Raw genomic sequence first — 27,292 nt, 5'->3', positions numbered from 1 at the left:
TATTACCACAAACTGAGAGAAATAGATTATTCTCAATCATGAAAACACCCCAAGAAGGGGCCAATGCCATGGCTATTGCAATATGGAATAGAGTGTTACCATTGCAACAAATTTTTTATTTTTTTTTATTTTGCAATATTTCAAGTCATTCCTTGATTTCAAAACTGAAACTCCTTTGAGCAAAATTGAATTGGTTCCAATTTTAAAAACCGAAACTCCTTCGAGCCAAACCAAAGCGTCTACAACTTGATTATAAATTTGGGAAATTTGTGGACCTCATGGCATCCTGGTTGCTCTCATTGATTGTTTCACTTTTTACACCACCGGTATTAGAGGAGAGAATTGAAAAAATTAGGTAGTTACAGTTGCCCACTACTTAAGCGAAAGAAGAGGGCTACATGTTGTGTGGTTGGTTCAAGAGGCATACTAGGAATTTCAGGACAAGTTTTTGGACCTGTTAAAGCCCAAAACCACTAGCTGCATCACTTCTTCTCAGATCTCTCATCATTTCATGTTGCATTTTCCCAAAACTAGATTGCTTGGACATCAAATATGTACTTCTCTTCTGGTTCCAAGATCAGATGATGTACTTCAAATTCATGGTTTCTCTCTGTTCTTGAAAGGTATAAACAACATTCTTTCATTCAACAAAGCAAATATTTTGGAATTTGGTGTAATTGAAATTAGGCTCACTAATTAATCTATGTGTGTATTGTCAAGGTTGATGCTACAAAGGACAAGAGTTTCTGTGTTCCTCTGCTGAATTAAATTCTGGGTTACAAATATTGTGGCAGAAAACAATGTGGGGATCTGTTCTTGTAGCCATTGCTGCTACAATAGGAAACTTGTTGCAAGGATGGGACAATGCAACCATTGCAGGTATGTATATGTATCCTCCTTAATCAATATATCTAGGAAAGTTTAAATAATAAATCTTTGGGATCTCATTTGAGGCACTACTAAAATATGCCGGTTATCGCACGTATTCGGGTTTAATTTAAATCTTTAGAAAGCGAGTCATGGAGTTTTCCTTGTTACCAAAATAATGTACCAAAGTAGGCACATGTATTTATGATTTAGTATTTGTAATGGAGGCTGTGACTTTAGAAACCAATGTGCAGGGGCTGTTCTTTACATCAAAAGGGAATTTAAGTTGGAAACTCAACCAACGATTGAAGGGCTAATTGTGGCCATGTCACTGATTGGGGCCACAGTTATCACAACATTCTCAGGGCCAGTATCAGATTCGCTAGGAAGGCGTCCAATGCTGATAATCTCATCAGTTCTATATTTTCTCAGCGGTCTGGTAATGCTCTGGGCTCCAAATGTTTATGTGTTACTTTTGGCAAGGCTTTTGGATGGGTTTGGGATTGGTCTGGCTGTTACTCTTGTCCCAGTCTACATATCCGAAACCGCCCCACCTGAGATCAGAGGGCTGCTAAATACTCTCCCCCAGTTTACTGGTTCTGGAGGGATGTTTATGGCTTACTGCATGGTGTTTAGTATGTCATTGATGGAAGCACCCAATTGGAGATTGATGCTTGGGGTTCTTTCTATTCCTTCTTTACTTTATTTTGCATTGACTGTGTTTTACCTGCCTGAGTCTCCAAGGTGGCTTGTTAGTAAAGGAAGGATGGCTGAGGCCAAGCAGGTTCTGCAGAGACTCCGCGGCAGGGAAGATGTTTCAGGTGCATAAAGTAGTGCCATTAGCTGATGAAAGCTTCTGTTTTTCGTGCTGATATTGTTCTTATGTTAGAAAATATAGGGAGGTTGTTTTTACTTTTTTCCATTTTTTGGATGCTGAATGTGTTGGGCTTTACTGATTTGCAGGCGAGTTGGCTTTGTTGTTTGAGGGTCTTGGAGTTGGAGGGGAAGCATCATTAGAAGAGTACATAATTGGTCCAGCCAGTGAGGGCACCGATGGCCGCGAAATGACTACAGAGAAAGACCAAATAAGGCTGTATGGACCGGAGGAGGGGAGGGCCTCAATGATTGCCAAATCTGTCACAGGACAAGCCAATCTTGGCTTGGTGTCCCGGCAAGGAAGCTTGTTGAATCCAAATGTGCCTTATGTGGATCCTCTTGTAACTCTATTTGGCAGTGTCCATGAGAAGCTTTATCCTGAAAACACAGGAAGCATGCGCAGCCTTCTTACTTTGCCAAACATGGGCAGCATTCTTAACATGGGCAGCGTGCTAAACATGGCGCCACCCGAAAGCCAGGATAAGTCTGAGCATTGGGATTTGGAGGGAGATGGAAATGCAGCCGGGAATGATGTTGAGGACAATGTGCGAAGGCCGTTGCTCAAAGGTCGACAATCAGCCAGTATGGTAAATGACATGCTGCCTAGAAAGTCCAGTAGCTTCTTCGGCATGAGGCGCAATAGCAGCCTCATGCCAGGGGCTGGTGGTGGTGAAGCTGTGAGTAGTATGGACATCGGAGGAGGATGGCAGTTGGCTTATAAGTATTCTGAAAAAGTTGGCAAGGATGGAAAAAAGGAAGGAGAGTATCAAAGGGTCTATTTGCATCAGGAGGGTGCACTTGAGTCGCGGCGAGGCTCAATGCTTTCAGTTGCTGGCGGTCCTGAAGTCCCTCAAGACGGTGAATATTTTCAAGCTTCTGCTCTGGTTAGCCAACCTTCGGTACTTTCTAAAAGGAACCAACTGAGCCAGCATCTTGGACAAGAAAAGGTTGACACCCCAGAAACTGTTCAAGGATCCAGTTGGTCTGATCTTCTAGAACCAGGAGTCAAGCGTGCATTGTTTGTTGGGGTAGCAATTCAAATTCTTCAGCAGGTACTAATTCATGTTTTCAAGTAAATGTGGTACAAATAGTTTCGATTGTTGAGAAATTTTTTGTTTTCTCTGCTCTAATGCTTGGTTGTTTTTTTGTCCTTGCAGTTTTCTGGCATAAATGGGGTTCTATATTACACTCCTCAGATTCTTGAGCAAGCAGGGGTGGCGATTCTCTTATCAAATTTGGGCCTTAGTTCCACTTCTGCCTCTATCCTCATAAGTGGTCTCACAACCTTGTTGATGCTTCCATCTATAGGCATTGCCATGAAACTAATGGATACCTCTGGCAGAAGGTATCGCTGTCCCACTGTTCCACTAAGCAATGCCTGAGCTTTTCCCTTCATCTTATACTCTTCTGTCTTCGTTGTAGGTCGCTGTTGCTGACAACGCTACCTGTACTGACGGGGACTCTCCTGGTACTAATTTTCGGACAACTTGTCCATATGGGTTCTGTTGTTAATGCAACAATTTCCACCATCAGTGTGGTGGTCTACTTCTGCTGCTTTGTCATGGGGTTTGGACCAATTCCTAACATTCTTTGCTCCGAAATCTTCCCCACTCGCGTTCGCGGCCTCTGCATCGCCATATGTGCCCTAACATTTTGGATTGGAGACATCATTGTCACTTACACATTACCTATCATGCTCACCTCCATTGGTCTTGCTGGTGTCTTTGCCATATATGCTGTTGTGTGCACCATTTCTTGGGTGTTTGTGTTCTTAAAGGTGCCGGAAACAAAGGGCATGCCCCTAGAAGTCATCTCTGAGTTCTTTTCTGTGGGTGCAAAGCAGGCAGACATTGCTGAAAGTTTGACTTAGCAGTCAAGGGATTGATGATGCGGTTTTGAGTTATGTTCTGTCTTAGGTAGAGGAAAGGAGGCACAATAACACTAAATTAAGTGAACACCAGTGCCTGCTGTGTTGTTATTATATTCACGTTGATCTGGACAGTTTTTGTATATATAATCTTTGGACTCTGAGATTCTAGCTAGTCATCTTTTGAAAACAACTAGACGATGAGCAAAGATATGATGCTTTAGTAGAAGCTGAAAGTAATCCTTGGTCCTCAAGAAAGGGCTAATGGGAATTCAAACCATTTGCTTTTAGTTTCTGTGCTCATACTGTACTTATGGCAAACTCCCGCTTTAGGTACGCCGAACCATATAAAATCATTTAAACAAACAACATAAAAGTTCAAAACTATATAAAAATGATGGAGATTCCAAACTTTATAACCAGGATCATGTTTGTTGGCACCATGATTAACGGTTTCTGGAACCTTAACCATTGACCACAGATTGAAAGATCAACAACAACAAAATCACAGTTACGGTAAGTTCAAAAACATTTAAACGTGGTGAAGTTACAAACTTACCAGCCAGGATTATGTTTCTTGGCACCGTAGCTGTCTATTTTATAACCTACATAATCAACCAAAATAACCCCGGCATTTTGATGATCCACATAAGCATTTCTTTTTCCGGTGGGATCCATTGTCATTGTCAGCTTCATTAGAACAAGAATTGCCATAATCATATGTCAACTCTGTCAAGGGCGGAATGTGTCTGATGGCGAAAAAAGCAATATGAAGACAAGACTGATTGTTGTGTTCGTATAGAACCGGTTGCCAAAAGACATTTGGTGAGCAACTGTGATTAATGAACCGAGATACGTTCCCAACATTCTTAGCACTTATGATTAGGCGATATGGGATGTTATAGTCCACATTTATGTCATTAGAAGTCTCCTCTTCTAGTAGTCCTGGTTCATAATTCCACTTAAACGAGTCATAATTACGGCCTGTATCAAAAATATATTCATCGTCTTCACCTTCTTCTCCTTTATGCTTTAACTTCACTTCATCAATAACTTCACCAGCATACTCACAAATAAAAGTACCAGCACGAATAGAATCCCACGACCGGAGGCCCCAGCCCCTATCCTTTGTCTTAAACACTTCCAAGCGCAATTTTACACCAGTTTGGGATACTCTGTTTTTGCAGTTGGGAGAGCATGGACATGTAGGACCACATTCATGTAACAATTGCTTCCGGTCGACTAGGATCCCATTGCCAGTATAAGGAAAAGAACCTCCATTTTTCTGAATGCAAGAGCAATTCATATCACCTGGGAGGCATGCATTGTGGCAATTGCAGACAAAAGAAGGCGGCATTGAAGTGAAAGATTTAGAATATTTCAGTTTAGGAAAATACGTGAAAGAAGCCAATCCCTTCTCGTTATCAACTTCATTTACAAGGGAAACAGGTATAGGTTCAGTCCCTGAAGTGAGGTCTTGAAGAACGAGTCCAGCCCTTGACGAAAAACCATCCTTCCACTTACGAATAGTTTGCCAAACTGCAAAAGCACCAGGCTGCCCAGGCACCCTCACTAACTTGTACTTGAATATATTGCAACCAGATTTCCCCCTTTCTGTCCATGACTCGTGGACTTTATATAGGCCATCATACACATAGACCTTTGTTGTTGAAATAACCTCATCTTTCACACCACGAATCACTCGGACTTCATTGCCATGATTCAAGCTCCTCTCAAGAGCAAGATTACCCCTTTCAAGCTTCTGATCAGCCACCTGCTTATTGTTATGGGTATACCCACCCTGACCACTATATATCAAGACATCGCTGTCCTCTGTGTCATCATCATAGCCTCCTGAAGAAACAATGCTTAAGGCCAATGGATCTTTTTCAGCATCACCCTTCCCAGACATGAAGTCAATTCCAGCCATTGGCGGAGCATGCAATCCCACTGCACACATTTCCATTCGGAAATAGAAAATGTCGCCAATCTCAACTCCAGGCACAACCCCAATTCTCTTCCTCATGTTTGTTCGAACCTTTTTGCTCATCACAATGTTACCGGCTTTCAAATGTGCAAGCACATTTTTCGATTCCTTGGCATCTTCGATTTGGCAGATCCTTCTCCGCAGTGCATCAAAATTCATGAGTACATAGTTAACCAACTCCCTGTTACCGTCTTCTAGTTGAAATGGAGTCATAACTGAAACAAAGTTCACTCCCGACCCATTGTTTGTCAATGAATCCCCATCTCTACTTTTCTTGTTCTTCTTTCGAGATGAACTAACTTTCAGAGTCTTCTTTCGTGATGAACTAGAACCTGGATGAGCATCAAAATACCCATCCTCATCTTCTGCCCCACCCATTGATGAACCTCTTTCTCCAAGTGCCCCAGATCGGGCGGGGGCTCTGTATGACCGAATTGGAGCGGGCATGAGACCCGTATTCCTCATTGGGGAAGGATTCTCACTATTGAGATTAGGTGAGGTTTGAGAGCCTTGTGGTACATGAAATGGGTAAAATGAAGAATATCCATTAGGGGTACGGCCGAAGGGAGGCATGCATGCAAAGGGAGGGGCCTGAGACGCATCTGGAAACACTGGCATCAAACTACGCAGAGGTTTGACATCCAAAACACATGACTTATCAAAACCAGCTGAAGAAGGAACGAAGTTGTGGCTTGACCCTCCTTCCATTACAAACCCTTTTCTCTACAAAGCAACACAACAGCAAAGTTTTCCGCTTTTTCTACAAGTGCAAAACAACCAAAACAAAAAACCCCACTTTTTCTCTTTCTTCAACTTCTGGGTGCTTTTTCACCACCAAAACAAAAACTTCTGGGTGCTTGTGATGGTTGTTCTAAATCCCAATTTCGTTTTTTTCAGAGAAATAAAATTTCTCGCTCTTAGCATGTTTCTCTGCAAGACAAGATTGCAGACGACGCTACACATCACTGAAAAGATTCATAATTTGAACAGGAAAGCTAAGCTCAAGCTGAAATCTAAACATAATCAGATCTAGAAACATGGTAATCAAATATTAGTTACAAAAATCAAAATCAAGCAGCAGTTTCCACATGCATGAACACTTGGGGTAGGAAAAGAAGCAAAAAACTAACCAGTCTTACCTCTTTGCATTTTCCATTGCTAGCTGGGTATTTCTCCGTTCGAGATTTTCAGGGAGAGAGCGCACTACCTGAGTTTTGTTCCTGTCCAGTGTTTGCCACATGTGGTGGGGTCTATTTAAGCCAAATTACAATTTATCTTGAAAACCGAGCAAAACCCATTTAAACTGGCATGGCATGGTGCTATTTATTTAATGAAAATCCATCTTTTTGACAAGATTAGCAGCCAATATCACTTTTTTAGTTGTTGCTTCAGCAGGTACTAATTCATGCTTTCGAGTAAATGTGATACAAATAGTTCCACTTTTCAATCATTTTTGTTTTTCCTCTGTGCTCTAATGCTTGGTTGTTTTTTGTCCTCGCAGTTTTCTGGCATAAATGGGGTTCTATATTACACTCGTCAGATTCTTAAGCAAGCAGGGGTTGCAATTCTCTTATCAAATTTGGGCCTTAGCTCCACCTCTGCCTCTATTCTCATAAGTGCTCTAACAACCTTGTTGATGATGCTTCCATCCATAGGCATTGCCATGAGACCAATGGATGCCACTGGCAGAAGGTATAGTTGTCCCTTTGTGCCACTAATCAAAGCCTGAACTTTTCCCTTCATCTTATACTCTTCTGTCTCCATTGCAGGTCGCTGGTGCTGACGACGCTGTCTGTACTGACCGGGACTCTCCTAGTTTTAATTTTCGGACAACTTGTCCATATGGGTTCTGTTGTTAATGCAACAATTTCCACCATCAGTCTGGTGGTCTACTTCTGCTGCTTTGTCATGGGGTTTGGACCAATTCCTAACATTCTTTGCTCCGAGATCTTCCCCACTTGCGTTCGCGGCCTCTGCATCGCCATATGCGCCCTCACATTTTGGATTGGAGACATCATTGTCACTTACACATTGCCTATCATGCTCACCTCCATTGGTCTTGCTGGTGTCTTTGCCATCTATGCTGTTGGTGTGCGCCATTTCTTGGGTGTTTGTGTTCTTGAAGGTGCCGGAAACAGAGGGCATGCCCCTTGAATTCATCTCTGCGTTCTTTTCTGTGGGTGCAAAGCAGGTAGATATTGCTGAGAGGTTGACTTAGCAGTCAAGAAAATTGATGTTGCTGTTTTGATTTCTGTTCTTTGTCTTACGTAGAGGGAAATTGATGATGCTGTTTTGAGTTCTGTTCTATGTTGTTATATACACCTCGGACTCCCTTCTATTGTGGGTCTGTTGGGCTGAAGATTTTAGGGCCACCATTGTTCCTTTGTTCTTCTTTGGGTTTCGGTTTTCGGTCCGCTCCGCTAGCAACCAAAAAAATAAAATAAAAATCTTGATGCTCGTCGGGTGCCAGATAAATTACAGAAGGTTGAGAACATTCTTTGGATGATACGTTCTCGCTGAATTCATGACCTTAAACTCACTGCAAGGTGTAAAAAGGCTTTCTTCTTTTTTCTTTCTGTAATTGCACCGTTGGTTAGTGGTCCACTATATATATATATAAAAGGAAGCTAGATTAAATTTCCAGATATTAATTCATGTACATTCATCTGTTCATATCTGTTGACTATATCACTTACCTATTTGGTAGAATTAATTACATAATTGTTACAACAATATAAAGTAATTTTCTCTAGCCAGACTGTAACACAAAATCAAAACAATACCAAGTATGTATATTTCTAGAACCATCAGAAGTTGTGGTCACTCTTATTCATTGTCTGTCTCCTCCAAAATTCAAAAATCTAACGGGAAGCACAAGATCTGCTGCAAACCAAGTTCCTCAGCCATGGTTATATTTGACATGTGGCTTTACCTTCTTCACATTTCGAGAGCCATGCTAACAGGTAGTGTTTTTCTTTTGCAATTTCAAAATACAACCAATCAACGACAAATAGATTTTTAACATACAGAATCCAACTTGTTTTATTCAAAATTCAAATTTCATGACATTTCTTCTGGTAATCAAATTTGCATTACATGTTTACCACGCCTGCTTTGGAAGGTCTCTATACTCATCACCTCTGTCTACTGTTATATTGGTTTTGACATGTTTCAGAAGTTACTTTGAAGTTCAATGTGCATGGATATTAACACCATCAAGATATACTTGTGCTTTCTATTTGTTTCCTGAAAGTGATTGTTTGGCTTGTTTTTTTATTCATATAGCAATGATGTTATTGCCATCTTTATGCAGATTTGGTGACTGCCAGTGGGAAACACAGCACTGCCCTCTAAGTCTTTGTACTAATACATAATCTAAGAAAAGGTTCAGCAATTCTTGCACTGTGATCTGAATCCTCTTTTGGATTTCGAAAATAGTACTTGGTCACTGAAGAAAAAAATGAGGGGAGCTGTGTTTGTCGCGGTTGCTGCAGCAGTTGGGAATTTGTTGCAAGGATGGGATAATTCAGTCATTGCAGGCAAGTACCATAAATTTATGTTTTCTGTGTTTAATTCATTTATCTCTGCCACAATGTCCATTTTTCAGAAGCATAAGAAAGGGGTTATGTTAATAATTCTGCTTTGTTACACAAAAATGTTGCAGGGTCTGTTCATTATATCAAAAAGGAATTTGAATTGGAAAGTCAACCAACATTTGAGGGGCTAATTGTAGCCACATCCCTTATTGGAGCTACTTTCATAACAACATTCTCTGGACCGGCATCAGACTGGCTAGGACGGCGTACGATGCTAATCATTTCATCTGTTCTTTTCTTCATTAGTGGTCTGGTAATGTTGTTGTCTCCCAATGTTTATGTCTTACTTTTTGCGAGGCTATTGGATGGATTTGGAACTGGTCTGGCTGTTACTCTTGTTCCTGCCTATATATCTGAGATAGCACCGCCAGATATAAGAGGAACATTGAATACCCTTCCACAGTTCACTGGCTCTGGTGGGATGTTCTTGTCCTACTGCATGGTGTTTGGAATGTCACTGATGGATTCACCAAGCTGGAGATTGATGCTAGGGGTTGTTTCCATTCCATCACTAGTTTATTTTTCTTTGGCTGTGTTTTACCTGCCTGAATCCCCTAGGTGGCTTGTGAGTAAGGGTCGAATTCTCGAAGCCAAACAAGTTCTGCAAAGACTTAATGGCAGGGAAGATGTTTCAGGTGCCTAAGTTGGTCTTCTTTTTTGTTCCCATTTCCTTCATGTAATTGATATTTTAGAGCTAAGTCTGAGTCTGAGGCTTTTATGATCTACAGGTGAGTTGACTTTGCTAGTTGAGGGTCTTAGCACTGGCAGAGAGACGACATTGGAAGAGTACATTATAAGTCCAGCCAACTTGCTTACCAATAACCAGGCAACAACTGAAGAGAAAGATCAAATGAGATTGTATGGTCCGGAAGAGAGCTTGTCATATATAGCCAAACCTGTAACTGGACAGAGTTTAACATCTCACCATGGCAGTGCGGCAAACCAAAGCATCCCTCTTATGGATCCTCTTGTCACTCTCTTTGGTAGTGTCCATGAGAAGCTCTCTGAGAGAGGAAGCAAGGGAAGCATGTACTATCCAAATCTGGGCAGTATTTTGAACGCAGGGGAGTATCATGACAAAAATGATCACTGGGACATGGAGAGCCAAACGGATGGTGAGGACCACGAATCTGAAGCACCCCGGGTTTATTGTGATGACACTTTGAGAAGTCCATTGATCTCACGCCAAACAACAAGCATGGACAAGGACATAAGCACGCCTAGGTCTGGCGGTAGTGTTTTAGGTGTGAGATGCAATACCATCCTGATGCAAGGTAATATTGAAGCGGCTGAAGCAGGCAATGGCAGTAGTATGGATATAGGTGGAGGTTGGCAGCTGGCTTATAAGTATTCCGAGCAGGTAGGTGAAGATGGGAAGAAGGAAGGAGGATATCAAAGAGTCTATTTGCACCAGGAGAGTGGACTTGGATCTCAGCCTGCATCAGTTGTTTCAATTGGTGTAAGGCAAGAAAGTGAACTCATTCAAGCTGCTGGTCTGGTTAGCCAGCCTGCTGTTTCTGCCAAGGATCCGACAAGTCTACGTTCTGTTGGCCCAGAAATGGTTCCTACATCAGAAGCTGCTGTTAAAGGTCCAAAATGGGGAGACCTTTTGGAACCAGGAGTCAAGCGTGCATTGATTGTTGGGATTGGACTTCAAATTCTTCAGCAGGTAAAATTTAACCTTATGTTGCAGTAGTGATTTGGTAAGAGCTTTTCTTGTTCAATTTGACCTGATGGGCAGCTGTTTTGTTTTTCAGCCTTCTTATGCCTTTTCTTTTCACCTCTGCAGGTTGCTGGCATAAATGGGGTTCTCTACTACACTCCTCAGGTTTACGAGCAAGCGGGCGTAGCAGTTCTTCTGTCTAACATAGGGATGAATTCAACCTCTGCATCTCTCTTTTTAAGTTCCATCACAACATTTTTAATGCTTCCTTGCATAGCTACTTCCATGTGGCTAATGGATAAAGCTGGCAGAAGGTAAACTCTCATTCTAATACCATTGAATTTCAGACAACCTATTTTCTTATCAAATACATTGCAACTTTAGAATCTGAGTCATGCCACTGAACCCGAAATCGATATGAACAGAAGAAGCTTTCCTTTGTCTTTCTTCTTGTGTAGGTCACTGCTGCTATCCACAATACCAATCCTGATATTGTCCCTCGCTTTACTGGTGTTTGTCAACATTGTCAACTTGGGCAGTATTCTCAATGCAACAATATCCACTGCTAGTGTTGTGGTTTACCTCTGCTGCTTTGTCATGGCTTTCGGAGTGATCCCGAACATTCTTTGCGCAGAGATCTTCCCTACTCGCGTCCGTGGCCTCTGCATTGCCATTTGTGCCCTCACTTTTTGGATTGGAGACATCATCATCACATACTCATTTCCCGTGATGCTTTCCTCCATTGGCTTTGCTGGTGTCTTTGGAATCTATGTTGCTGGGTGCATAATTGCCTGGTTTTTTGTTTACTTGAAGGTGCCTGAGACCAAGGGCATGCCTCTAGAAGTCATCTCTGACTTCTTCGCAGCTGGTGTGAAACAAGCTGCTGATGCTTCCAGCTAGAACTGATTTGATTGTCCACAAGTGGAATTATGAGGGCAGAATTTGAGTCTTTTTGTGGAAAAGATTTTGTGTTCATCAATTGTCTTTGATACTATCCCTCTCTTAATGCTGCTGCACAAGCATTTTGATACCAAAAATCAATCCTCCCCTCAGGTCATAGGGTCACATGTAATTTTTTTTTTTATAAAAAAATTATTCATATTTGCAGGCTTATAAGGTAAGTGTTTTAAGTTGAATACTATTCAGATCTGCTGTCAAAATGTCAAAATTAGATCCTTGTTTGATGTTTATACTTTATAAGAAATAAGAAAGTATCTATCGTCGTTATTAATCGTATCGTAATCTGATTAATGCATCTATATTTTACAATTAAAACCCTTATAACAGGAATTAAAAACTGTGTATAATTCAAATGATAGCAAATTTAACAAATCCCTAAAAACATAAAAGAAGTCACAAAATGGGAAAATGAAAGCAAAAACAAAGAGAAATGTTGTCAAAATTCAATTACTCAAGCGTGACACTAATTCAACAAGTTTATAATTCGTATTATCAACAAAAAGAACTTTCAACAAAAAAAAGAAAAAAGCATGAGATAATGTGTCCGGGCCAACCAAAAAAGAAAAGAGTCCGTTTTCTGTTTTAACTCGGGGCCCAAGCCGATCATGCTGCCGCGTAGCACTAGCAATAGGAACGCTGTTCAGAGAAAAATTTAGTGTATCGTCGTCTTCGTCTTCATCAAATTGAGGTAGAATTAGGGTTTTAGATCTGATACTTATCGGAATCTGAAAGTAGTCAAAGAAATGGAAGGTCAAGTAAAGGAAGGAGACTCTCTGGAGAAGAGGCCTGGCATCTTCTTCCTCGGCTCCCCCAACGTCGGCAAGCGCACTATGCTTTCTCGTAAGCCCTCTCTCTCTCTGTCTCTCTCTTGCCTTTACTGATATGAGTGGTATTAAATTCATGATTTGTTGATCTTAGGATTACTGGCTTTGGATTTTGATGATGCTTCTGATTCTTCTTCATCTCAGCTCGTAGTTAATGGGTATGTAAATTTTACATCTTTGGAACAAAGATTTCATTTTTAATTCTTTCGAAATGTGAATTTTACAATGAATTTATTTTTCATTTTTTAAAAAATAGGTGGAATATTTCTACAAAGTACTACACAGCTGATGTTTCTGTATGGATGGCTCATCTTCATGATGAATTTTCCATTGAGACCCTCCCAATGTATGACCAGTTGCAAGCCTTGATCTTGGTCTTTGACACCACTGAGGTTTGGTCTCTTGCCACTCACTCTTTTTCACTTTGTTTAGCTATTTAGCTTTTTAGCATGATTTGTTGATGCAGTCTTATATTGATTTGCTAACATTATGTGCAGTTGTCGTCTCTGGCTGCACTTCAGAAATGGGTATCTCGCACTGATCTTCAAAAATTTGATATACTATTATGCATAGGGAACAAGGTCGATCTTGTTCCGGGTCACCCTGTTCATGCTGAATATAGAAGACGCCTGCTGAAGCTTGGAGATCCATTTGCTGATTCCGGTCCAGGGTTCACTGAGTATGGAATCTCCGAAACTGAAGGAAGTAGTTTACTGGGGGATGACGAACCATCTTGGGAGGCTAGGCAGTCGTGTTTGGAATGGTGCACTGAGCATAACATTGAGTACATTGAAGCTTGTGCTTCAAATGTTGATTTTGACAAATGTAAGGCGGCCTTTCTTGTTGACTATATCTTGTAGCAATATTTACCCTTTATTTATGATTGACAATAAGTGCAAAGTTTTAATGATTGTGATAGAACAAGTTATAGCAAACTAGAGAACTGGGTCTATTCACTAAGTCACGTACCATGAGAAATGAGTCTTTGTATGACAGAGCAGTTTAGGGAGAAGTAGGATTTTCTCATCATGTATATCAGTAAGAATTTATACAGTGATTATTCCTTGAGTTCTCATGTCAGTTTCAATATTAAAAAGGAAAATTGTTACCTTGAGAAAATTAATAGTAGTTAAATCAAATAAAAGGAACATGTTGATTGTACTGTACACCACATATACTTTTTTTTGGGTATCTTTTGAGATAAAGATTTTCACAGGTTTGTCAGTTGATGGCGATTCACAAGGTGTTGAACGACTCTTTGGTGCTCTTTCTGCACATATGTGGCCTGGAATGATTCTGAAATCAGGCGATAAGATTGCTGAACCGTCGTTACCTGAAAGAGAAGAAGGTTTTATATTATACCACATCCATTTGGTTTATAACCTATACGTACTTTGAAGTAGAATGATAAATGTTTGCATTCTCTCTGCTAGACTTGTCAGAAGAAGAATCTGATTATGAATTTGAGTATGAAATCCTATCTGCGGGTTCAGCTGAACCACATGAAGACACGTATACAGGATGGGTTTCTGCAAATGATTTTGCCGGACCCTCAAGTATGAGAGGACTGGCTGCTCAAAATAATCTTTTCCCAGAATGCAATCAAGAGAATGGAACCCTTTGTGATCATGAGGAGCCACAGACCTCAACCTCGACAGCTGCGTTGCATGATGATATCAACAAAGGAGTGGTGTCCAATGCAGAAGAGCCTGACCAGGGCACAGAACTTGACCAAGCCCAGGAACTAGATGAGGATACCCCTCTTGAAGTTGAGGATTTGGAGCAGTTGATGTCTGAGATTGGGAACATGCGCGACAGCTTGAGATTGATGCCAGATTTTCAGAGAAGAGAAATGGCTGCAAAGCTGGCTTTGAAAATGGCCTCCATGTTTGGGGGCAGCAGTGATGATGAAGTGGAAAGTATCAGCTGAGTAAGGGATATCCGTATTAATGGAAAGAAAAAGGTAGATGAGCTTTTTGGAAATATTTTGTGCTTCGTTTGCTCAGTTCTTCTCTTGTGCCGCACATGGAGATTCAGAAGTCTCTTTTTTTTTTTGGTGGGGTCAATACCCATTAACTGTGCTCAATCCTTTATAGTGGTAAGAAACTTTTGTTTTTATTCAACCATTGAAAATGTTAGGTTGTACTTCACATGTGGGAGGGTGACATTTGTGTAGGAGCACAATTAGCTGTGGTGTGATGATGCAAAACTTTGATATGTAAACCAAAATATATGAATTAGATATTTTTAGTGATTGCTGCAATTCGTACTTCTATGAGTGCCAATTTGGTGCTAAGGTTTAGTGCCCTTTTGATCATGGATACCAGGAATAAGTAACAAAAAGTACAGCTACTGCTTTTTAAGGTTTTCTATTGAGGAGTGAGATATTTTGGTTTCTTTACAAAGCTTCTTGAACATTTTTAAACCTAAAGCACCCAGCTAGTGTTTACTTGTTACTTTATTCCTAATGACATCTTTTGACGGACATGTAGATGGAATCTTATAAAGCTAACGGTAGGCCCTATTGTAATAAGTTAGTAACCCAAATTGCCTGAAGAAAATAAAAAATGTCCACACTCGGGTAAGATTAACCTATAAGAATTTTAAGAATTTTGTTTTGTTTTTTTTCTACAAAAAGATATTCTAAACAAACTCTAATGTACGGGATGGAGACACTGTCTTGGCCAATTGGTTTAACTCATATCAGTTAGAGTTTTGTGTTGTTTGTTAGGATTGTTATTGATGGTATTGTTTTCTTGGGGATAACAAGAAGGTAGGATGCTGTAAAACCAGAGAGTTGCCAAACTTGACCCTTCCATTTTCTTATTTATTGTCAACCAGAAAGGAGGTGTGAGAGTTTTGGGCGCAGGAGTTGTCAAGCTGTTATTAGGCGGGAGTTTGGGAGTGGTAGGGGAAAGTGGGCAGAAGAGTAGGATTTTAGGGGCTGGCTTATATTAGGCTTTTGACTGATTATCAACCGTGTAACATGGTTTGAAATACTGGAGTGGCTTTGAGCGGCGGATCGGATCCTTATTAATAATTGATAATAATAATAATAATAATATTCACATAGGACAAGTTTGTGCCTAGCTTAGTGCTCTTTTAATCATGGTGGCTACCATACCACAAGGAAATAAGTAAGAAATATCGGCGATTGCTTTTTAATACCATTTGCCAAGTGAGATCCTTTTGAAAGAAATGTTTTCAGTGACCTAAAAGCACGTTTTAGGCTCGAAATATCTTTATTCTTGAACGATAACTTTGAATTATATGGCATGTGGGTCCTTGATACATTTCTCTTTTATCTTCAATATGGGCCAGTTTGAGATTGCTGTCACTCTTTAAAAAACCTAAATTTACTTGAAGGCTACTAGAAGGTGCCGGGGGGATAAAACCTAGTTGCCACTTTTTATTATTTTAAATGAAAGGATTGACTTCTGTTTACTCTAAGATCTGTAAGCCTAGATTGGAAAAACAGGTAAAGGTAGTGGAAATCCAGCTTAAAGTTTAGGCTCAAAATCAAAAGGGTTTGAAGAGTATCTTTTCTTCCCCATTCACTCTGACCCAGATGCTTGTGCTTGAAGAAATTCTAGTAGCATCAATAAAACACAAACACACTAAACCTTGTCATGATTCTGTTGGTTCTGCTTTTTTAACAATGGATGGTTTTGAGATGTTAGCGTCAATAGCACTCAAAGTTCCCAAAGAGTGCTTCAAAAAAGCTCAACAACAAAAAAAAACTATTAAAATCCCAAACAAGCGCAAGCAATGGCTGTGCTTCAAAGTCCCAACCAACGAACCAGCTGACCTATCTCTAAGTTAGGCCACAAAACCCTTTCTTTTCTTTTTATTCAATTCTCCAACCTCCCATCATCTATGACCCCATTGACTCTTTTGGTCACTTTAAGCAACATGGAAATCATTTATAAAATTGCCCACTTTACATAATTAGATATTACTTTGGAATCATGCAATGCAACCTCTTTTTGTAATTTCATTCACTTCAGAACCAGACAAGTGGGAGACTGGGGGAGGAAAACTTAGCACAACTGCTGCATTGGTGTCAGATTGGTGTCAGTTGGCAGATTGCAGATGAACAAAGAAGATGAAGAAGATGATCCATTCATTTTCGCTATACACAAAAGAGTGGAAGGAAATACAAATTGAGGAAAAGGGTAGTTAATTAAAGAAATAATAAAACGCGGGTTTCGCTAATTAGGAGTGATTAAGGCAGATAACTATTACTATTAACAGCAGTGGTAGTTGTTGTATTAGAAGAAGAATTAGTACTAATAGCATTGGCTGCAGGAGGAGGAGGAGGAGGAGGAGGAGGAGAAGCTGGATGGTTGCTGCTGCTATGGTCTTGGCGCGCCTTGAGCTCCGCTTCAGAAATGGGAGCCGGGAACTGGCCGCACTTCTGGCAGCGAGCCACCACCAGGATCTGCCGGCACGACGGACACGACGAGTGGGACCCAAGCCACATGTCCACGCATCCGACGTGGAAGACGTGGCCGCACTGCGGCAAAACCCTGATCTCATCTCCCTCCGCGAACTCGCCCAAGCAGATGGCGCACTCCGAAGCCAGCTTGGGCGGCGGCTCGGCCCCGCCGATGCCGTACGTGAACTTGGGGAGCGACTGGAGTACCTTCTTCTTGACGCCCTTGTTGGCGGAGGCTTGAGCCGAGCTGAGGCTGGCTCCGCCGGCTCCGGAGCCGCGCCGGAGCCAGGCGCAGCGCGCCACGGCTAGGAGACCGATCACGCATATGACGGCGCAGAGCAGAGCCGCAAGTATGACGACGAAGTCTGACTCCAGAACCACTGCCTCAGGAGGCGGCGCGGCCGGGAAAGCTGACGAGTTGTTGGCGGCGCTGCTGCCTAGAAATCTCTGAGAGCGAGGCATGACTGGTCATACGACGAGCTGTCTAATGTCGGTTTTGAGAATTCGGTGCTGGAGAGAACCAAGTGAGAGAGAGAGAGAGAGAGAAAAGATCGGTTTTTCTGTTTCTGTTGGGTTTGGGTTTAGAGTGGTTTGGAGTTGGAGGGTTTTTATAAATACAGTTGAGAGAAAGTGGAAATGTTTGGAGAAGATAAAGTGATGAGAGAGAGGTAGGCAGGCAGAGTCGGCCCAGGTTGGTCCAGGTGGCTTGGATTTTCTAAATGCAGGTCATTCTTATCTGCATTATCTTTTTCTGCCTTAACCTATTATATTATTTGTTTTTGTAATTAACCGATTTAATTAATCTCTCTTTACTGCTTCACTTCACTGTCCTTTCAGTCTTTCAAGCTTCATCAATTATTAACCTCTTTAATCATTTAAGTTTTGCTTTGTTTACTCATTTCGACTCTCAATTAATTAGTATTCGACAGTCATGTGACGAGAAAGATAAATACGCAATTGTCGTAGATTACATTACAATTCTACTGTAAAAGCAATTAAAATAAATTATGGTTGATTTAAACACTTTTTGAGAAAACCCTAAGAAAAGTTTTATTCATCGCCCCTTTTGGGAGTTGGTGGCCTCCTTCCCTACCTCCTCTCATTTCCTTTCATCCTCTCTTTTCTCATGACTCCCTTTTTCCTTAAGATGTTAGTTTATTTTGTGATGTGAAAGCAGTCGCCGTGAAACGATGTCGTCGTCATGATATAATTATATTAAATAAAAAGTAATCCGGTTTGTCCGAAGTGTAAACAAGGCTGTGTATTAAAGGAGAATTAATAAGTGTCAGTATAATTAACTTTGTTTATGGTTCTGCAGCTGGCTTTTCACGGTTACGAATCTTGCCTTTAAAGTTTTAAGCAATTCACTTTTATCATATTTAAGTTTCAAACTTTCAACCAAAATTAATATCTTTTAGGCAAACAACTAAAGATAAGGTGGTGGACCTTCAGAAGTCACCAATAAACAAGTTTAACCACTCCATCAACAAGGGGTAATGCTATTTGATTATCTCTTAGTTTCCCAGCTACCAACTCATACCAATAACAAAAACAGGAATTCATATACTCATACAATATTTCAATCATAGGTAAGGAAAAATACAACTGTGAATTTAAGTCATAATCATCAAATAACTATATTTTATACGGCAATTCTACACAAGAATTTCTCGTATTTTGTCTGTATACTCACAACAAAATATCATATCCTGAAAAATACCAGAGAATGACAAAGTGTTCTTGTTCGGTTTCGGAAACCATTTTGGAAAATTGGAATGGTAAAACTACTACAGTCACCTTTCCATAGCCAAACTTCAATCCTTCTAAACTAAACTAGCCCAACTTGGAAATTGCAAAACAAAACCTTACTCCTTATGTTGGTACAAAAGCTGCAATATCTATATACATATGTTTCTTTTTCTTCAATTTCTTCTGCAAAATTCTAGAATTTAAGCTAAAGTTTTTGATTTAAGACTAATCATCTTTTTAAGCAATACTTTCACAGTGATGGAAATGTGCCGAGAATGTTTTCGCATGTTTTGTCCTTGTTGACTCCATATGGCCATAATTTGCCCTTGTTAGAGAAGCACCATGGTTTTAAATCATTGGAAGAATTATCCCAAAACAAAAATTGATGGGAAGTACATTGAAAAACCTACACAACAAGATTAGTTATTATTGCTTTCTTTAAAGTTTTAGGTGTGTGTTTATATGTCATCTCATCTACATGTGGCACACCTAATGATAAATCCCACATCTTGAGTAGGTTGTCAAGTTTAACCACTTCTTCCATCAAAATTTCCAACTAATGAAAATTAAGGCTGGACATGGTGGGGTTTGGATTGATTTTTGGCCGGAACCGATCACCGGACCGATTAACACTAATGAAAATAATGTGGATTTTGGGTAAACAAAGTCAGAAAAACCATGATCATATTAGTAGCTCTTTTCAATTAGGTGCATGCATTTCTGTTTTAGATATAGTTGACTTCTTCTGATTAACAATAATTTCACCTCATGGCTAGCTTTGTCATGTACAAGGGCAGCAAGAAAGCTTATGGGATGAATTAGCCACTTGCTTATGCTAAATTCAATTATGAGGTTGAATTTAGTCCCTTTATTTGGTTAAATACAGCCATTAAGTAATTGACGTCTTATTTTCATTGTTTTGTGAAATGATGGTATATATGAAGATGATGGTTCATTTCACATACAGGATCTAGGAGCTACAAAACAAAGCCGGATACAATGTTTTTAAAGAAAAAAGCTATCCCACTGTGGATTAGTGAAGTGAAGCCATATTTCAACATCTGTATCTCTCGCAAAATTTTATAGTAAGGGCGCCATATATGGATTTCTCATGTGGACTTTCATATTAACCACATGATAATTTCATTAAACTTAAGTGGAGTTACTATTTAGAGGAATCATGCGGCTAATATGAAGGTTCATATATATGATCCGTATATGACACCCTATGGAACGACTCTGCAACTGTCTGCCCAAGTTGGGCCACCCCTCTCTCCTTTCTGGGCACTGAAAATGACTTTAAAAATAATGCCTTTTGGTAGTTCAGGTTTGGGTCTTATCTTCTTCTGTGATTATCAAACTTTGATCAACACTGCACATGTTGAGCACCCATTTCTAATAGTATAATGGCCTGAGAGAGAAGAAAGGTACTTTATGAGCAGAAAAGCTCTTTTTTTTTTTTTTTTTGGAGAGAGAATAATGATAGGATTTTATTGATAGAAAGCATAACTAGTATAAAAATCGGGTAATGTTGTCGGGAATTAGGCGAGTTTCTTATAAAGTACCCTCATCACTTAAGATCATACCTGTAAAAACTACTTGTTACAATCCTCAAATAGGTTTGCTATCCCAACCCATTTGTATTGTATATATGGGGTTTATTATTAATTCACCAAATGAGTAATTAATGAGCCATAAATTTGACAGTTGATATGCTTTAGAACAAGAAGCCCACGACAACAAACTCTTTGAAGCTACATGTCGGTTTTGGCTAATTTATGGAACGACATGGTTCATACCAAGTCAACACGTTCATGCCATTTGATGTTAACAAAAAAACCAAAGTGCAAGCACAAAACATTAGACAATTTGATGTGTTGGGCAAAAAGAGGAAGGCGGGCACAGGCAGAGCCAAACTCAAATCTTTCCCTGCCTACAAGAAAAATGCAGGTACAAGCAATGTTGTCTAACTATTTGCTTGCAGAGCAATAAAAATTATGTAAAAACAATGTGAAAGAAAAGGGTTTGAGATTTGATCAAGAAATTTTTTGAAATTTTAACATGTGGTCTCCACCTATTCGTTATCTGAAAATAGTTCAAGAATGTGCCCAAAACCCAAAAGAGTCTTTCTGAGAATCTCAACACTTTATTTAAAATGATTGAGAGCAATTTAGGAGCACAACAGATATGAGGACAGCTAAGCTTCATAAAAGGTTCATTAGACTCGAAAGAAAATCTTTGGTTGGATCCGCCCCTAGCTTTTACGCTTTGGCCTGTTGATTTTGAACATATGGAGCCTCCAATATCTTATCATGGTGGGTAGGGTAGGTAAAATGTACCAATGCGGACTGACAAGACGAGAGACACCAGTGTGTTCACGTCGAGAAAATCTTTAAGTGTAACCGATTGTACACAAAATATGCAAGTGCCTTGTCCTGATAGTGATAACTGTATCAATGTGAACCCAGTTCCAATTGTTCATCCACTTGAAAAGTTTCGGCCATTCTAATTGACAAGTCAAACCAAACCATGGGAGAGGCTTTCTTATCCAACTTTGGTCCCAACAATTTGGGAGCTATATGTTAAGGGGGTGTGTTGAGGGTTCAATCCAGCCGTATAATATTAAGGCGTTCATTAATCAAACCGCTATTAAGGTCCCCTCATTACAGCCTCCAAGCCCTTAAGGGGATTAGGATCAGGCTATTTGTTCATTTCCTTAGAATTGAGTGGCTCCATTTGACACCCAGATGTGTTTAAACACCTAACCAAATTATAAAATTCTAGGGACGCCTAACCCTATTTTCAAAGATTCCAGACTACCATTCTTAAGAATTCTGAAAGAGAGTAAAAAGTGGGAGAGAAGTTTTTAATTAGAGATGTTCATAGACCACTTTTGAGTGTAAATATAAACACTCCTTATACTTTTTCATTCATGTATGCTACAAAATCCATCATGCAATACATAGCCAACAAGTATATCAGCTAAGATGAGATTCAGAATGATTGAGCAAAAACAATCAGGCCAGTGCAAACAGGAATTTTGTTGACTATTAGCTAGTAATGTATTAACAAGAAAGTTAATGTACAAGATATGCAAGTGCATGCAGCTGCATTTCAAATAATTTTACTAACATTTCTCCCTCGTAAAAAAAATTTAACACAACAAGATGTCATCTGTTCATCATGTTTCTTTATCCGGGGCAGGCTTGGCGAATGAGAAATCGTCTGGATTATTGGTTTGTTCGTTGTCGTGGGGTTCGATTTTTTCAGTTTCCTGCTCCATTTGATCCACTCTTACAATCAAGTTTGTTGTTGATGTGGGTGACAAAGGATCAGTTTCAAGATCAGATGTCTCATGATCATCAAAGACGGATGAGTGGGTTGAGTGACCAGTTGTTTTGAAACGATGCAGCGTGTGTCCTCCGGAGGAGTGCACCGTTGAAAGAGTCGAGCTCCCGCCACCCAGGGTTTGAGTAGGAGACTTGCCACCATGGGTCCCACCGTGCTTCTTCTTCACAGCCATGTGCCACTTCTTAAGGGCCTTGGATGTTTGTTCATCAAAGATGGATTTCTTCATGTATGAACCCATCTGCAACGTTCACCACAACAATTTTTCATCCAGTTTAATTATACACAATTCATAGGATAATGGCATAAGGCACTCCAAGATTCATGCATGAAGAAACTCGGAATTTCAAATAATAATACCTGAGTTACAAGGGCATACAGTGGAAGTGTAATGTAGCTGCACAAACATAGAACCCCAACCCTGCAAGATACTCACCAAATTACATATGTAAGACTCCCATTAGATCCAAGCAAGAACATTAAATCAAGAGAGATAATGCTTACCCTAAAAATACTTTTGCGATTGCAAGCTTGAAATTGGCATGGAAGCAAGATTTCAACCCAAATGAATACTGCAGAAAGGTTGTCAGTCAAGATTTGAGTATTAGACATGAGATGCAATTTGAAGAGAGTGATAGAAATAGAAGTGGGAACAGTTCTTTACCCATATCCAGAAGAAATATATAATTTGGAATGCATTCTGCATGTAACAGAAAACTGATTAGATGGTCAATAATAGAGAGTACGAGAAATCAGAACAAACTACTCAAAGATATTAGAGTGTGCAAAAGAGAAGGCAATCCAATACCTGAAACAGCGCAAAATGGATAAGATGAAGAACCAACTGAGGCCGAGCAAACCAAAAATATTTATCAGAGCCTTGTACTAGAGGAATCCCTTGAACCACTGCATGCCTTTCTGTAATTTCTAGGGCCATCTTAGTCAGGATGGCTTGAAGTTTTGTTCCAACTAGTAAGATTATCTACATTTACATAAGTGGTCAGAAACTTCAGTTTTCCAACTAAACTGGATTATCTTTTCACAAAAATACAATGTCTTACAATGAGAGGGATCAAGGATGCCCAAAACAATGCCTGCCATCCTGAAAGAACATTATTATACAGTAAAGTCAATCAATTAAATTGAACTATAAAGTCAGAATAAATATAATTTAAAAGGATTTTTCAAGGGAGAAGTAGCTTACCTTCAACATTAAGGAGCAAAAAGATCACAAATGATGCCCACAATACAGGACTGCCAACAACATGAAGAAACAATTCAGGATATTTGTACTCCAAACTAAACAAGGCAGGATTGGCTAGTAAAATCTACAGCTGGTGATGATAAATATTGATATTACCTAACTCCAACAACGACCTTGAAGTCATCCTCTAATGATCTCTTGATATATTTTTGGAAGTTAAATTTACTTCCTGGACCTAAATGGACCTGAGACATATGGCATTTCGATAAATGGGATGATACATTCAATATGGAATTCTCAAATTTTTGAAATTGATGAAACTCACAGTGATGAATCCATTGCGCACTGTTAAGTAGTCAGACTTACTAACAGACCTAAAAAATTGTCGAAAGAAGCATCCCTGCAAAATATAAGTTTAAGAAGTTCAGTTTTAACATAGCAAGAATACAGAAACTCTGAGACTACCAAAATGTAGTTAACTTCTAACAGCCTACTAGGTTTGACTATGTAATTGCAAGTTGCAAAATCCATATGCCCTATATTTTTCTCATAGCATCCTTGTATCAGTTGTGCTCATCTTATGGACATTACTAAAACTACCACAATTATGACTTCGAAGTCAGTCTTAATATAATGTCCCTTGTACCTCTACCCTACCGACATATTCTGTCACTATCAGTCAAAAGGAAAGAACAGGAAAAATCAGAAATTTAGTGGAAGATGTCTTACAACATAAAAGAAGAATGGAATCCTAGTCCAGAAACTGGTATGTGCTCTAACAAATGATGTCTCGTGGGTAAGTCTGAATCTCGAAGGATCTGCCCAGAAAACATAATCAAGTTTAGCTTCCAACAAAGATCTTTAGCTATCAAGACATTGGAATATTTATACACAAGAGTGAGGGAATGTGTGCATCAAGGGATCATATACCATTTGAGAACTCATAGTTATGGGATGAAGTCTCTGCCTCCCACTGCTTCCAGCCTCGAATCTGTGGAGAGAAACATGCATAAAACAAGGAATATATCATTAAATGCGAAGTTAATAAAAACTGTTTACACGGTAAGGTAGATTGATTAACATGGCAAGTCCTGTTCAAGTTCATTAGTCGCAAAAGGGAACAAAGAGAATTTATAAGTCAATTTCTTGCCAATTTCTGTACCTTTAGCCTTCCAAGCAGCATTGTGATAGCACTGTATAACACATGAAAGACTGCCAAGAAGAATATGAGGATGTGCAATTGGTGCAATCCATTAATTGATATAAGTGGCTCATACCCCTGTTAACAAAAATCAGATTGGCTATCATCCACATGACTGCTTGTTAGTTCATATGGTGATGAAAAAACTATATAGACGATCTTTGATATAGAAAAGTATTCACCTAAATAGAAAACAATATAACAGAAAGGTGGAGAGGGTGAAATTCTTGGAAAATCTTAAAGTTGCAGATCCATGAGAAACATGTGGGCTAACTCACTAGGACTCAGCTACATACTAATTAATTCATTTTACTAAGTGTTCAAAAGTATTATACATTGAATTGGTTAAGGGATGAACAAGTTTAGACAGATCAAATTTCAGCCACCCAATACTCCTTATAGTATATGCAGGGCCCCGGTGCCAAACGTAATGGATAACTTAATTTTTAGGCCTCATGGGCATTGAACCAACCCTTAGGGTTCAGACCAAATCAATTGTTCAATCCATACATGTCTACCACTCACAAATTCAATATGAAAAAAGATACAAAAGATATACGATATTTCACTTTCTTAATCATATTATGACCAATTCTCTACTGTCAATCAAACTGCTTGAGTCCAGTGGCGAGGAAGAGGATATACTTACAGTCTTGCATTTATAATCAGAGGCAGCAGCTAAAGATCTTCGGTCATACCATAAGAGTCTCCGGTGACTAGTTGTTGAGTCATCCTCCTCATCTTTTACAGTACATGGCAGCATAGTATCTGCAACCTTGAGTGAAATACAGATTCTGGCAATGTAACTCTGCCCAAAAGTCAGGAGTAGTGAAATAAAGCCTAGAATCATCAACTCTGCAACAATTTCATCATAGTCAAATGCGTATCCATTAACTGGATGTTTCAGGAAATGATTCAAATAAATAAAAAAATAGTATTTATAAGGAATAAAACATGATGAAAATGATTTAATTTTTTAATCAAGTTCATCATTCTGCGAGATAGACATGATTTAATTTTTTAATGCATCTCACCTGCTTTAACCTTCTCCAGAGCTTCAAACAGAGCTCTCTTGTGCCTATCCGTGAGGAACTGAATTGAAAGTTTTTTGAGGTCAGAATAAAGTTAATCAAAAGAGACGACATTGTCAAATTAATAAATTGTTCTTCCACCAAACAGAACAACACATCAACTTCTAGTTTCAAGAAATTCATTGTATGTGAACTAAACCCAAAATGAAAAGAACATGAAAATAAACAGTATTATAAATGTTAGATTATCAATCTCATAACAAGAGCAGCCATGATAATGAACAAGATACTGGGAAGGAGAAAAATGGGTAAATTTCATTAAATTTAAGAAAAATTAATATGGACCCTCAATCCTTTCGTTTAAATCCAAGCACTTTTTTAAACTTTCATTTCCTCTAAAAACTTAAGAAGTCATTAATAATGAAAAATCTTCAACCAAAAAGAAAAATAGGGCGTTAATATAAACCAAGGAATCCAAAAGAAAAAGACAGCCCATAAACATAAAATTCCATCAATGGTGGCAAATTTTCCTGCTACAAAGAAATCCAGGAAAAACCATAAACAAAACCACTGGGATAGCTGACAGTCAAACTGTGGTCAATAAAGCTTAGGCAACTTGAGCTGCGATCTAAGATTTGCAGCAAATTAATAAGGCAGCCACGTGAGAAGAAGAAAGTCACCAATAGACATTAAGAAACGGACCAAAGCTGAAAAGGTAAATTGTTCAATTGCAGTTACAGAGAAATTTACCGTTCCAACTTTGTGAAGGACCGTCTCCAAAGCCAATGAGATGATGATGATAATGGCGCAGACACCAGAAACAGCCCACGTGGGTGTACGGTCAAGGTCCCTCGACTGTGAGCTACTCTCTGATGCTGCCATAGCCACACCCACCAACCCGAGCCACAGGCCCAGACCCAGAGAGAAAGGCACCATCTTTTTGAATCTTGAGCTTCGGAGAGATAACAGGGGAGGCTGTTCTGAAACCAACAGCTGCGTTGGGCTGCAATTGATTGATTTGGGCACCTTTATATTGGAAAAAAAAAATACGTGTTTTTTTCTTAGTTTCCTTTTCTGGGTTTAAGAGAGAGAGAGGTTTTGATAACAATGGGATGGTGATTTGGTGAAAATTTGAGGAGCAGGTCGATTTACACACGGTTTCTTTAATTATGTTCTTGACCAGAAAAAACCCATTTCCCAAATTTAATTCCTTTATAAAAAAAATTTATTTCCAAATGTTAAAGCAGCAGTTTTGATTTGGTGAAGGCTGGAAGCAATAATAGGAATCAATGGCTTTTGTCTTTTATAACGGCTAAACAAAAACATATGCAAATAAATAAATAAAGAAAGAAGGTAAAAAAAAAAGTTGCCCAGTGTTTTACTGGATTAAGACATGCTCGCTTGCATTGTGCCATCATTTATGGGGAAACTTCATTGCCATGTGCACTGCCATTGTAATCCAGCTGAGCTGCTGAGGTCAAATACTTATGGCGCTTTTCGCTTTAGTTTGGCTCACTGCTCTGCTGACCAATTTGGTCTTTGCATCCACACCAGTGCCACCACATCAAAACAAAAACAAAAAACAAAAAATTAGAACAGAAAAAGGACATAGAGAAAGGTTGATGATTACTTGTATGAAACAGGATAACATTGTTTTGTTATTATCGGGGTTTTATGTAAG

At 39.4% G+C, this 27,292-nt stretch overlaps 5 protein-coding genes and 2 pseudogenes across 8 annotated transcripts; 4 read left to right on the top strand and 3 right to left on the bottom strand.

Annotated features, from left to right (window-relative positions):
- The first annotated feature begins 469 nt into the window (after nucleotides 1-469).
- LOC110748915 (monosaccharide-sensing protein 2-like) lies at nucleotides 470-3,806 on the top strand. Its single transcript, XM_021948893.2, has 6 exons — nucleotides 470-623; nucleotides 721-879; nucleotides 1,122-1,688; nucleotides 1,831-2,795; nucleotides 2,901-3,088; nucleotides 3,166-3,806. The coding sequence occupies exons 2-6, from the start codon at nucleotides 801-803 to the stop codon at nucleotides 3,611-3,613; spliced, it is 2,247 nt and encodes a 748-aa protein (XP_021804585.1). The 5' UTR covers nucleotides 470-623; nucleotides 721-800; the 3' UTR covers nucleotides 3,614-3,806.
- A 160-nt stretch (nucleotides 3,807-3,966) lies between these two features.
- On the bottom strand, nucleotides 3,967-6,885 carry LOC110748917 (histone-lysine N-methyltransferase, H3 lysine-9 specific SUVH3-like). Of its 4 annotated transcripts, none has more exons than XM_021948895.2 (2): nucleotides 6,737-6,885; nucleotides 3,967-6,527 (listed from the first exon to the last, which is right to left on the bottom strand). In XM_021948895.2, exon 2 carries the CDS (start codon nucleotides 6,303-6,305, stop codon nucleotides 4,224-4,226), a length of 2,082 nt encoding a protein of 693 aa, XP_021804587.2. In that variant the 5' UTR covers nucleotides 6,306-6,527; nucleotides 6,737-6,885; the 3' UTR covers nucleotides 3,967-4,223. The 4 variants fall into 4 exon arrangements, with proteins under 4 accessions (XP_021804587.2, XP_021804589.2, XP_021804590.2 ...); XM_021948897.2 differs by having other exon boundaries at nucleotides 6,728-6,855; XM_021948898.2 differs by having other exon boundaries at nucleotides 3,967-6,562; nucleotides 6,737-6,855.
- A 182-nt stretch (nucleotides 6,886-7,067) lies between these two features.
- On the top strand, nucleotides 7,068-12,032 carry LOC110748916 (monosaccharide-sensing protein 2-like). Its single transcript, XM_021948894.2, has 7 exons — nucleotides 7,068-7,289; nucleotides 7,367-8,560; nucleotides 8,911-9,136; nucleotides 9,262-9,828; nucleotides 9,922-10,862; nucleotides 10,983-11,170; nucleotides 11,315-12,032. The coding sequence occupies exons 3-7, from the start codon at nucleotides 9,058-9,060 to the stop codon at nucleotides 11,754-11,756; spliced, it is 2,217 nt and encodes a 738-aa protein (XP_021804586.2). The 5' UTR covers nucleotides 7,068-7,289; nucleotides 7,367-8,560; nucleotides 8,911-9,057; the 3' UTR covers nucleotides 11,757-12,032.
- On the top strand, nucleotides 7,072-7,751 carry LOC148293370 (monosaccharide-sensing protein 2 pseudogene; annotated as a pseudogene).
- A 292-nt stretch (nucleotides 12,033-12,324) lies between the features above and the next one.
- Nucleotides 12,325-14,903, top strand: LOC110748925 (GTP binding protein). The gene is made up of 6 exons (XM_021948907.2): nucleotides 12,325-12,656; nucleotides 12,735-12,798; nucleotides 12,897-13,032; nucleotides 13,138-13,465; nucleotides 13,857-13,988; nucleotides 14,074-14,903. Exons 1-6 carry the CDS (start codon nucleotides 12,560-12,562, stop codon nucleotides 14,568-14,570), a joined length of 1,254 nt encoding a protein of 417 aa, XP_021804599.1. The 5' UTR covers nucleotides 12,325-12,559; the 3' UTR covers nucleotides 14,571-14,903.
- Nucleotides 14,904-16,746: 1,843 nt separating this feature from the next.
- Nucleotides 16,747-17,755, bottom strand: LOC110748880 (RING-H2 finger protein ATL8 pseudogene; annotated as a pseudogene).
- A 4,098-nt stretch (nucleotides 17,756-21,853) lies between these two features.
- MLO10 (Seven transmembrane MLO family protein) lies at nucleotides 21,854-26,872 on the bottom strand. Its single transcript, XM_021948868.2, has 15 exons — nucleotides 26,362-26,872; nucleotides 25,615-25,672; nucleotides 25,230-25,435; nucleotides 24,542-24,658; nucleotides 24,310-24,370; nucleotides 24,109-24,197; nucleotides 23,705-23,779; nucleotides 23,536-23,624; nucleotides 23,380-23,429; nucleotides 23,237-23,277; nucleotides 22,984-23,157; nucleotides 22,840-22,875; nucleotides 22,680-22,747; nucleotides 22,536-22,596; nucleotides 21,854-22,416 (listed from the first exon to the last, which is right to left on the bottom strand). Exons 1-15 carry the CDS (start codon nucleotides 26,545-26,547, stop codon nucleotides 22,009-22,011), a joined length of 1,719 nt encoding a protein of 572 aa, XP_021804560.1. The 5' UTR covers nucleotides 26,548-26,872; the 3' UTR covers nucleotides 21,854-22,008.
- Nucleotides 26,873-27,292: the final 420 nt, after the last annotated feature.

This window comes from Prunus avium, chromosome 7, assembly GCF_965620075.1.
Source record: "Prunus avium chromosome 7, drPruAviu1.hap1.1, whole genome shotgun sequence".
NCBI lineage: Eukaryota > Viridiplantae > Streptophyta > Magnoliopsida > Rosales > Rosaceae > Prunus > Prunus avium.
Note: the sequence above shows the minus strand (reverse complement) of the source record. Positions and strands in the feature narration are given on the sequence as shown.

Bases quoted from the DNA above. Each gene is read 5' to 3' on its own strand.
- LOC110748915 (XM_021948893.2), top strand. From the start codon at position 801: ATGTGGGGATCTGTTCTTGTAGCCATTGCTGCTACAATAGGAAACTTG. The intron at 1,689-1,830 runs GTGCATAAAGTA...ACTGATTTGCAG, and splicing joins CGGCAGGGAAGATGTTTCAG to GCGAGTTGGCTTTGTTGTTT. The intron at 2,796-2,900 runs GTACTAATTCAT...TTGTCCTTGCAG, and splicing joins CAATTCAAATTCTTCAGCAG to TTTTCTGGCATAAATGGGGT.
- LOC110748925 (XM_021948907.2), top strand. From the start codon at position 12,560: ATGGAAGGTCAAGTAAAGGAAGGAGACTCTCTGGAGAAGAGGCCTGGC. The intron at 12,799-12,896 runs GTATGTAAATTT...TTTAAAAAATAG, and splicing joins TCTCAGCTCGTAGTTAATGG to GTGGAATATTTCTACAAAGT. The intron at 13,989-14,073 runs GTTTTATATTAT...TCTCTCTGCTAG, and splicing joins GTTACCTGAAAGAGAAGAAG to ACTTGTCAGAAGAAGAATCT.
- MLO10 (XM_021948868.2), bottom strand. From the start codon at position 26,547: ATGGTGCCTTTCTCTCTGGGTCTGGGCCTGTGGCTCGGGTTGGTGGGT. The intron at 24,371-24,541 runs GTACAGAAATTG...TTCTCTCCACAG, and splicing joins TGCTGCTTGGAAGGCTAAAG to ATTCGAGGCTGGAAGCAGTG. The intron at 23,158-23,236 runs GTAAGACATTGT...ATGTAAATGTAG, and splicing joins CATCCTTGATCCCTCTCATT to ATAATCTTACTAGTTGGAAC.
- LOC110748917 (XM_021948895.2), bottom strand. From the start codon at position 6,305: ATGGAAGGAGGGTCAAGCCACAACTTCGTTCCTTCTTCAGCTGGTTTT.
- LOC110748916 (XM_021948894.2), top strand. From the start codon at position 9,058: ATGAGGGGAGCTGTGTTTGTCGCGGTTGCTGCAGCAGTTGGGAATTTG. The intron at 9,137-9,261 runs GCAAGTACCATA...AAAATGTTGCAG, and splicing joins GGATAATTCAGTCATTGCAG to GGTCTGTTCATTATATCAAA. The intron at 10,863-10,982 runs GTAAAATTTAAC...TCACCTCTGCAG, and splicing joins GACTTCAAATTCTTCAGCAG to GTTGCTGGCATAAATGGGGT.